We start from the raw sequence: 10,048 nt of genomic DNA on the forward strand, positions 1-10,048 counted from the left end.
CATAGGAACTAGATAGTTGAATCAACTTACTAGCGGCCTTTCACAAGAATACGTTATCCGCAGACACTTCCATATGCGAAGTTCTCTCTTGGCAAATATGGAGTCTTGCTGAACGCGTTAGCCATTGCCTTTGGTCTTTGGAGCTTATTTTGGTGCTCTTGGCCTATTACATATCCAATCACGGCGGGAGGCTTCAATTGGTCGGGACCTATCTTTGTTGTGGTGCTCATATTCGCCGCAATTCATTACGTCTGCGGCGGTAAGGACCAATACCGAGGTCCTGTCACAAAAGTCGTCGGACGAAAGGTTAATTAAAGCATCGTGTATGTAGCAAAAAGTCTTAGAAGCACACTTTTAAAATTGCCAGACGGCGGCCTTTGTGACGGCACCATCGAAGGAGCTGAACTGTACGGGTGGAGGGAAGGATGTCAGCAGTGATGGGCAAAAGGCCAAGCTCATGAGCAGTGTAACAGCTCGCCCAGCCTCAAGGCCGCTGTGGAGACTTAGCGCTGTGGGTTGCGGGCGATTACTTCACTGTGTTTCGAGATTCACTATCTGTAAAACACTCATATGAGAAAGCAGCTGCACGACATCAGTTGTCACTCACTCAGGTTCACTCCCCTATGTTCACGCATGTGGAGATCGCTTGTCAAAGTGGTGTGGTTGAAAGCCCAGTGATCCTCCAACAAACTGAGTGTCCCTAGGTAGTCCTCCATGACTTCCGAGGGTTAGGCGTCGAGCATGGCGCCGCCGCTCCGGCTTCGGAAGCTATTCCTGCAACCTCGCACCAGCCTCTTCTTCAACCGCCATCAGTCACTGCGAGTGCATCGTCCCCCACAGATGCTCTATCTTCTTCCTATAACAATTTTCGTTAGCATAGAGGCCCCTTGCAGTGATGCATGTCGTGTACTGACCATGTCTCCTCCACCAGCTCAATCTCCCGGCGTCGGCAAAACTGAATGAACCTCCTCATCGTATTCGGCCGCCTAAACGTCACGATTATGTCCCCCCTCAGCTTATCGTCCTCAAAGCAGATATGTCTGTCGCTCATCACCAAGTACACCCGCAACGCCTTCAGGTTCCACGAAATCTTCACCACGTCCCCCAGACGCAGGCTGAATTCAATAGGGCCCCGTTGCATGCTCCAGCCTGCCGGGCTCCTGTCATCCAGGATCTGGTGCTCAAACATACTTTTCTCTGGCACCCAGCTCCAGTACTGCGTCACCTTCTCCGAACTCGTAAACAGCCGCGTCTTGATCTGGCAGATTCGAAAATCGAACTCACTAATCGCCGACCCGCTCACCGAGTCCGCATCCGACACCTCTCCCGTCTCCAGGCTGTCCAGCACCTTGGCCGCCGCCTTTTGCTTCTTTCCCACCGGGCCTTGGTTGACGTCAACGGGATCGACCTTCAAGGGCTCAGCATTGGGTGGCTCGGTCCGCGGACTTGGCGTGCCGTACGATGGATGGCTCTTGCGTTTGCGCTGGCTCGATGTCAAAGGCACATCATCATCCACGCTCTCGGCCCTTCGCAGAGGCATCTTGATGCCCGAAGGTCGCCCAATGCTCTTGAAGCCCGACTTCTGGCGCAGTGCTGCCAGCTTAGGATCATTGTAAAAGTCATGAATGGTCTTTGGAAAGTTGAAGCCAGAGCCCTGCGCCGTAATCAGCTCGTGCAGATGCTGGCGCATCCAGTCGACGGGCTCAACGTCTGTCTTATAGTTAGATAGCGCTTCAATTGTCTCGCAAAGGCGGAACAGCGTGTCGTAAGAAGTTATACTGCCTTTGCCCACGCTCACGTATTTCTTAGCGAGAAGTTGGTACGGGCTAATCGGTCCTTGCTCTAAAAATCTGAGGATCGTGTTGCCTCGGTTGACCTGGCGTCCGTATTGGTACTTGACGCTACCAACTTTCTGGACTCTGCTGGCCGCCTCCTCCGACTGAAGCTTTTCCTCCCACAAGCGTAGGATTGGCTCCGTCAGGCTTCGCAGCTTTGGCCACTTGGTCTCCCAATATGGATGGCTGGGCGTGATCTTCTCTAAAGGCACACCTGCGATGCAGTCGGGATGCGTATAGATAATACCGTTGTGCCGTAAGACGAGCGTCTCTTTCGTAATGTCATTTGAATTTGGTGCCGCAAAATCCATTTGGCGAAAGCATATCGGCGCCATTGGCCGCGGAACCGAGCAGTCCGCGTTCGGGGCCTTGGGGCTCCTCCGGTAACTGGTGCGGCTGGAAGCTATTAGAGATGGGACAGCTCTGGGTACTGGAGGAGCCTGTTCGTACTTGGCAGTCTGATTCGCGGCTTTAAACCCAGAAATATGTACTTGTGGCGGACTGTAGTGCGATGAATAAGCTTTGACAGTCGCCTGTGGTGCAGCCGCTGCCAGAGCTTCTAGCTCAGCGGGCAAGTTGAGGGAGGGGTCTAAGATGAGCCCTGGTGTTGATAGTTGCGAACAGCTGCGCGGAGGTTCCAAAGCGGGACGCATGTGAGCAAGCATGTTGGTCGACGTTGACGGATTTAACCCCTGGCAGCTTGTTCCATTCCACTCGCAGTTCCCGCACTTAGAGAAGAGATGGCCACCAACGGCAATACAGCCCTCAAAAGGACTCTCGTTGCTGCTGCAGCCGTGGCACCTTTTCTTCTGGAGGATGCCGGTCGCCTGTATCATACATGCTATCCAGCCAGTGCCTTTGCCGTCTGCAAAGCTGTAGATACTTGTCCTCGTGTCTTCGAAGAACCGGCGGGCATTGCGCAGCTTGATAGGCTGAAGGACGGCACGAGAGGATATTGTTGTGGTGCGTTCGTTGGAAAACCCAAGATGTTGAAGCTTGTCTAGTATAGTGTGATTGGAGTCGATAATGGCAACTAGTATATCGTCATTGTTGGGAGCCTCCCTAGGAAGGTGCAAATTCGCCAGCGGCGGCAGTTTGAGCTGTCTCTCTGCGGGTCTCTTGTCAATGAGCTCCGGCAATGTCAGTCCCCGTTCGTGGACAACGTCTCGAGTTCTGCATCGCAGAGACCAGTCGTTCACTTGGACTTTGATCTTTTCGTGCTTCTCGACCAGGCCTTGCTTCTGAACGCTATGCTGAGTGTCTAAACTGTTCAAGCGTCGGGCTTCCTGGTTGTATGTGTCATTGACAAGGGCCGTCCGACTGCGAATAGCGGCAAGCTCTCGACTGAGCTTGTCCTCCTTTTCTCTGAGTTCACGGACTTCGGCCTCGGCACCGCGCATGTTGGTCATGATGGATGATCTGTCGTGGCTCCAACGCTGGGAGTGTTGGGAAAATTGGCCGTGGCGTTCAATGGCATTCCTATGCCAGAAGTCGTCTTTTGTGACATCCCAAATCCTAGCGCGCTGTGGAGGCGGGAGCGGTGACATTTCAAGATCTTTAAGGTCTCTTTCGAGGTTTTCAGATTTTCTGTCCATTGCATTGGGGCAGGAGATAGATGTGTACGCTTTGAGCCAGCCACGTTGGTTGGCTCTGATGGCGACCTTAAGACTATAATCGGTCAGAGCAGCACCCGCAGTAATGTACAAGCGAGCCCACTTAATTGCCAATTTAGTCACTCTCAGAGAGAGAAGTGACTGCGTTGTTAGCCACGTTTCTGTGCAACTGACCAGGTGGAAGTAGGGAGGGTGAGCAGCGGCTGAAAACCTGAAAAGCGTAGCACAACCTTGGTTGGCGGTTTTGTAATTGTTATCGAGTCAAAATCAATTGCATATCCGTGAAGAGCCTCACTCTAATTCTCCAAGGGGAGAAGGAGATGCATGACGAGGTATAGTAAAAGACCTGAATGAGTGGTTGCACGATGGGATGGAGACGGTCTGGAGATTCTGAGATCTGCGGGACATGGTGGCATTTAAAAGAGAAGCGTGGAAGCCAGGCGTTGAATAACTTTGTATCCAAGTGGACACTATCTCTTTCGAGGCATGTAATGGCACTTGAAGGAGCATATCGAGCATTTCCTATTCTATGAGGAGCTGACTGTGCGGCCAGCCTCATTACTCGTTACGCCACCAAGACGCCAGTGTAGATGAAAACTACTGCTGCCACAAATGCCGGTACCTAGTGCAAAAGGTCAAGCTTTAGTCCGAGGGCAATGACGAGGCCGCCTGGGTCAGCAGCTATAATGCTACCCCTTCCCCTGTTCCTGTCTGAAGTTGCCCCGCAGTCTGTCTTCGGGATTGACATCAAAGTTGCCGAACAAACAGGGGGCGGGGCACCGTTGCTAAATCAGTTGGGACCTCCCCACCGAAGCCGCCTGCTGAAGTGGAAAGGCTGCCAAGACGAAAGCGCACCCCTCCCTTCTTCCATTGTCCGTAGCAGTGAGAGCGGACCGTTACCAGATTGCGTCTTCCTAATTAAGCTCCCACTGCACCGGCGTGACGGGGCTGGGCGTGTACTGAAGCAGATTTGCTCCACCGATCCTGGCTCCTGCAAGCCGCAACATATCCCACACACTAGACAGTAGCTAGACATGCACGCTAGAGCAGAGCTCATCGAGTGCTCAGCCGCTTTATGCACTGCATAATTTGGCATGGATACTCCCCATGGCGTGCAGTGCCTGGACGATGGATGGGTGCAGCAATAACTGTGCATTGCATAGGATTAAAAGTTGGCGCGAAGCCGATTTATGTGGGAAACGTGCGAAAGACTGCCAACTACAGCCGCTAGGCAGTAGTGCACAGCCTTCTATCGCAGGGTCGCCAGCGTCATGAGCACGCATTGATGCATCGCTCCAGAACGGTCAGTGGGAGCTTCGCCCTCGGCTTCGAACTAAGTGGCTTTCTGGCCGTCTTCCATTTTCGCCCTGGCCTGTCCACTTTCGCCGAACCGCTACCATTGGTGTCCGTCAGTGGCCTTTGTTGCATCGTCAACTCGACAGAGACCGGTGTGCGCAGCTCTGGCAGAGCCACATCTTCCTGAAGTGGTAGAAGGCTGCTCCCGACGGCGACGGCGGCAGCGAGCGAAAGAACGAGACAGTTTTCGGCAATTGCAAGTGCACAGAGTTCATTGGTAATTTACAAACGTCAAGTGCGATAAATGGACATTAAAGTACTATCCCGTTATCCAAGTGTAGTTCAATGATGCATAAATAAACCGAGAGCAAGATTCAGCACTTATGCACACCCGAATATAGATCTTGCTCTTTAATTCACCATGTTGAGAAGTGCCTTCATTAAGCACATAACCTGCCTTAAATGTCGAAAGCGCGCAGAGGCCACGTCGACAGATGACCCACGAGATTTCAACTTTTGCAAAATTGGATTCAATCTATATTATTGCTACAAATGCGCCAACGACATCGGATGGTGGACCAGGGCCGGCGCGGTTCTCCGTAAGTAAAGCTTGAACGAAGAGGACAGCAGCAACATTCAAAGGTAACAACTGAGAAGAGATGTAATGTCCCAGGGTATAAGCATGGGATCGGCTCGTTCGGCGAATTGGGGCAAATAGCGATCGAAACCACGGAGCCGTTCACGGTGTTTAAGCGCTAGGTGCTGAATAGAATCCAATTGGAAAGTTTGAAACGTGAGCAGCGCATATTCCTTGTAAAAATGAGCAGCAGAGACGCAAATAACCCGAGCACTAGCCCACAATGCTTGTGCGGTGATAAAACTAGCCAGCAGGTCAAAGAAGTGAATGGCACGCTCCTTGGTGCGCACTTGTCAAAACAGCTGAACTTTTCTGTATTTGCTTCGGCTCGGTGCTTCTAAGTGGTAACGCGACGTGCAAAGTACTCAGTGACTACTGTAACCTTCACATTGCTAGAATACCGTGCCCTTTCCGCACATCGATATTGCCGTATGACTGGAATTCGGAGTTAGTTGATCAGCAGCTAGGCGAATAGCGGATCAGGCCACGGAGAATCTGGTGCTGCATGTGGCAAAAAGCAAGCTGCGACGTATAGCGAATATACTTCGCGCGGCGTGTTGAGCTGAGTCGACTTCTGCGGTTGTCACGTGGTGTTTTTGTCGGAAGCGAGGCCGCCATTAGCCATGAAATTTACGATATCTCGAAAACACAGCGGCTCCATTCGTTTCTCTTTCGAGCTTTTATTGTTTATTTTTTGGAGACTAAAATTTTTGCGAACTGGTCACTTTGGACACAATTTTGCGGCGGGAAGTATACACATACTGGCTGCCTATCGAGTTCAAACAAGATTGGATGCTGTGGCCCTGGACAGCGCGGGGAATTATGATGCCGCGATCGAAGCCATTGCAGGTAAGCTGGCACTCGTTGAATCTACGAGGCGTGGCCACTACTTCGGCCATAGGCTTAACCTCTCAGCCAAATCGCTACTTTTTGGACACGATTCATTAGTCTTTAAAAAGCCGCTGTCAGGTGCGGCACCATTATCTGCGGCGCAACACGCTCTTTGGCGGCGTAAGGAATCGGTGGAAGAGTTCCACAACCTCGTAATGGACGTCGGGAGATCGAATCAGCTTACTTATCTGCTACATAACACTCTGAAAATGGCATGCTAGGTATCTGATTGAAGGACCCAAGCGAGAACATCTCTCAGTCTGATCATCGACAATAATATCCATTGGCTCTCTCAGCCGTATGTAATCAGGCGCGCCTTTACTCTTCGACCATTTTCTTAAGCAGCTCAAGCAGCTCATTCGAAGTATCGCCAACAACAGGAGCAGGACAATGAGTCAAAAAGAACGGGCGGTACTAGATATTCAGTGAGGAACCTTTGGAGGGGTTCCATGAGAACTAGTGACGCCACTGTCACTGGAATGAAAAGTCTCGAACTCTGATCGGTTTAATTTGACTGAACTATCTAGCCCCTATGCTGCTTACTGTGAGCATGAAGGGGAAATTAAGTGAATCAACTATACGAAAGCATTTTACAGCTTCGAGCTCATGGAAGATTCCATAAGCCCGGCGACACAGCCGCCGCGCGAGCGGCTTGCCCGTTATACAAAAGGTACTGTTGAAACCAACATGTCCAATATTAACAAACACACAGTACAGATACAGCCCTCTGGCTTCTTGCGTTAGTTCTCGACTGCGCCAAGCTCTTTTCTAATGTTCAGCTTTCAGTTCCCCCTTCGCGCTTGCGATAGCGTATCCCGCAGGCATTGCACAAAGTGCGGCCGCCATGGGGACCTTTTCTCCATTCCCAGCTGCGTTGGATTCCGCATTCGAAGCAGTAGCCAGGCTGTGTGTTCTTTAGCTCGCGTGACTATGCAAAATAAGAAGGGCAGCTTACTCGGAGCTTTCTCCCACTGGGCTTTTCCTCGCGGCGCCGTTTTTCGCGGGGTTTTTCGCCGTTCAGGAGCGTATCAGTCACCTGTGATTCCTGGTTGACAGTCCCGATATCGCTCTTCGCCGGCACGCTCTCTGTCTGTTGAATTTTGTGTGCCTGCTCCAGAGCTTGCTTGATTTTATCGGTATAGGTAATAATATTCTCTAGCTCGGGCTTGCTCAGCATCGGACTATAGACTGCGGCGAAGTCAAGAATACCGCGGAAGCATGAAATGATCTGCGTATACTCGTCAGCATCATCCGTGGCTAGTGAAGAGGATCAGTCCATTTTACGCGGCTTAAAGGCTCCTGATAGGAGCCGAAATATACGGCATGGGGCTCAACTTGGTTGTAGGCGCTGGAAGTCGGTCCGTCGTAGGTTGGAGGACGAGGCGCAACAGGATGCTCGTTCTCACGAAGAGTTCTCTGGCTACCAGACGAGCGACTGTCATTCTTGCGGGATGTAGGCGGAGGGAGATAGTAATTGCCAGTCTCTGTCATGAAAAGCGACGACTGTCTCACCGGGTTGGGAGGAAGTAACGGTGGTACAGCCCGACTCAACTCTGATGAAAGATCTGGGCATCCCCGTGAGTTTTCGCATGCAGTTCTCGGCATCGCTGACCAGTGATAAGAGCTGAATCCAAGTGCAGAAGTGTGCATGACTGCGGAGCAGTTATTGGTAAAACTGAAGGACGACGGTAGGTGTATAGAGTGAGGACATTAAGCTTCAACAGGCTGACAAAGTACTTGTACCAGACGAGGTTGGTCTGGGCGCATGCTCAGCTGCCAACCTCTACCACGGCAGAGGTTCTGTGAGGCTACGCATTTCATCTGACACACCTGAGAAGACTGTTCTGCAAGTCTAGCTGGCTGGATCTGCGCTCGGTTACATTGCGTGCTCACCATGGCGCGTGCCGGGGAGATGAACCTACCTCAGAATGTAGAAAAGGCTGCGGGCGACATACGGTAGCCTAATAGCGTTTCACAGGAAAGGCGTGCAACAGCGGTTCGAAGGCACCGGTCAATACCTGCCCGATTGCGCCCTAGAGTGTGCGCAGATTTGAGTCTGGGCCAGGCACCCATGTCTAGTGATTGTCTCCGGTGACGGGGCTCTTTCCGCTCTGGCGACGGGGCTCTTTCCGCTCGTCAACCCCAGAACAGCCCCAATGGTAGTAGCATGCTGGAGCTGCTCAACCAATGGTCCCTACAATTTAGGCCCAGCGATGAATACAAGGAACGATTTACAACTAATAGATAGCTAAACCGTTTTGTCTAGTTGTTCAGATTTTCGCTCCGTGTTTTCGGCGCGTGTCGGTTCGACAACATCTTCGCAGACACGAAAAAAGGTCCAGTGAGCGCAGAGCGATTTATCATCGATTGCAGGGAAGGGGTTCGGGGACCGCCCCGTTGTAACCCTGATGATTGGCTTTTAGCTACCGGTATGAGCCATTGATCTGGTTAATCATTGTTCAATTACGACAAATAAATCATGGTAGCGCATTATCTCGAGTCATGGTCATTTCTGTGGACGTGCCATCGGCGTTTGGTGATTCTCAGAATTGAGACTAGCGATCTGCGCTCGACCGACTCAAAGCAAAGCCTAGTATGGGAGGCCGCAGCGTCATCATACAGTGTATAAATTGTCGACGAAGTGGCTATGGCCCATTCAAGCGCACATCGCGAACAACACGCCTCGCCAGGGTGCCACAGCTGCGTAGAATCTACCACACCACATGCTGCTGCCTCAATGTGCCAATCCCCTGCTAATTAACCGTTAATTAGCGTGTAATAATACAGTACCATATAATTCCTCGACGGCGATACGAAAGTCGCCTTAACTGGCCAATGAAAGTCCACAAGCTAGCTTAGCGGCTCACGGAAACAATAAGACAGGTCACCAGAAGAACATGCGCAGAACAATGCGCAGCATGCTAGCGTGAACGGTATCAAAGGCACCAACCGGCAAGTACTAACCATACCATGTAACGTCTGTAGCGAAACTACATACAACGACCGTGTCGCTGATAGCGGACGACGCCGCGCCGTTTTAGCCGCTAAAGATAGGACGCTGAACACATGGGAAAACCCCTTCAGGCCAAGCAGTTAATACAAGCACCACGGGACTATGTGCTGCGATAAGGAAATGCAAGACATAGCCCAGGGACAACCATAATCCACTGCCACTATTCCTGAAGGAGCAGTCCGTCTATCGTGGAAAATGGAGCCGGCCTGAACCAGCTACCCTGCAGCACAGCGCTGCTGAGTCCGCGCCAATCATCCTGGCTCTTCCACGCGCCAGTGCGGTGCACCGCGACGAAGACGTGCAGAACATGCGGTGTCACCGACATGGATCATGATGCTGATGGCTGTCAGGTAACCCCGAAATGTGCCAACTGCCACGGACCCCACCACGCAGACGATGAAGGCTGCTACGCGCGGCCGAAGAAGGTTGGAGACACCTTCCATAAGCTCTCCAAGTCACAGAAAATACATGCCAGACAGCTCGGCGCAGACGACTACAGAAGGCAAAACCTGGAAAGCATGATCCAGTCGTCCAACAGCCCACCAGCACAGAACCATGCGCTAGCAACGACAGACAGCGGGGAGGAGGCCGACACGGAGATGGCAAACACGACACCGGCCGTCGCAGGTGATGCCACCACGGAGCCACCACAGGCAGAAATCATGCCTCTGGCGGTAGACGACGAGGAAATGGGCGAAGCTATGGAAAGCATCGAGGAAGAGCAGCCACGAATCGACAACCCTGACACAGAAGCAGATGACGA

General features: G+C 51.9%; 2 protein-coding genes across 2 annotated transcripts in view; one reads left to right on the forward strand and one right to left on the reverse strand.

Moving 5' to 3' along the window:
- Positions 1–813: 813 nt before the first annotated feature.
- Positions 814–3,244, reverse strand: ISF_09900 (hypothetical protein; the record flags this gene model as incomplete). The annotated part of the gene is made up of 2 exons (XM_018853500.1): positions 814–856; positions 915–3,244. 2 exons carry the CDS (start codon positions 3,242–3,244, stop codon positions 814–816), a joined length of 2,373 nt encoding a protein of 790 aa, XP_018699310.1.
- Positions 3,245–9,608: 6,364 nt separating this feature from the next.
- ISF_09901 (reverse transcriptase) overlaps positions 9,609–10,048 on the forward strand; it is a gene marked incomplete at both ends in the record, with an annotated part of 4,810 nt that continues 4,370 nt past the window's right edge. The window contains one exon of the mRNA XM_018853665.1: positions 9,609–9,959. Within this exon, the coding sequence (XP_018699311.1) occupies positions 9,609–9,959 (351 nt within the window). The remainder of the gene's footprint in view (positions 9,960–10,048) is intronic.

This window comes from Cordyceps fumosorosea (genome assembly GCF_001636725.1).
Source record: "Cordyceps fumosorosea ARSEF 2679 chromosome Unknown scaffold_95, whole genome shotgun sequence".
NCBI classification, from domain to species: domain Eukaryota; kingdom Fungi; phylum Ascomycota; class Sordariomycetes; order Hypocreales; family Cordycipitaceae; genus Cordyceps; species Cordyceps fumosorosea.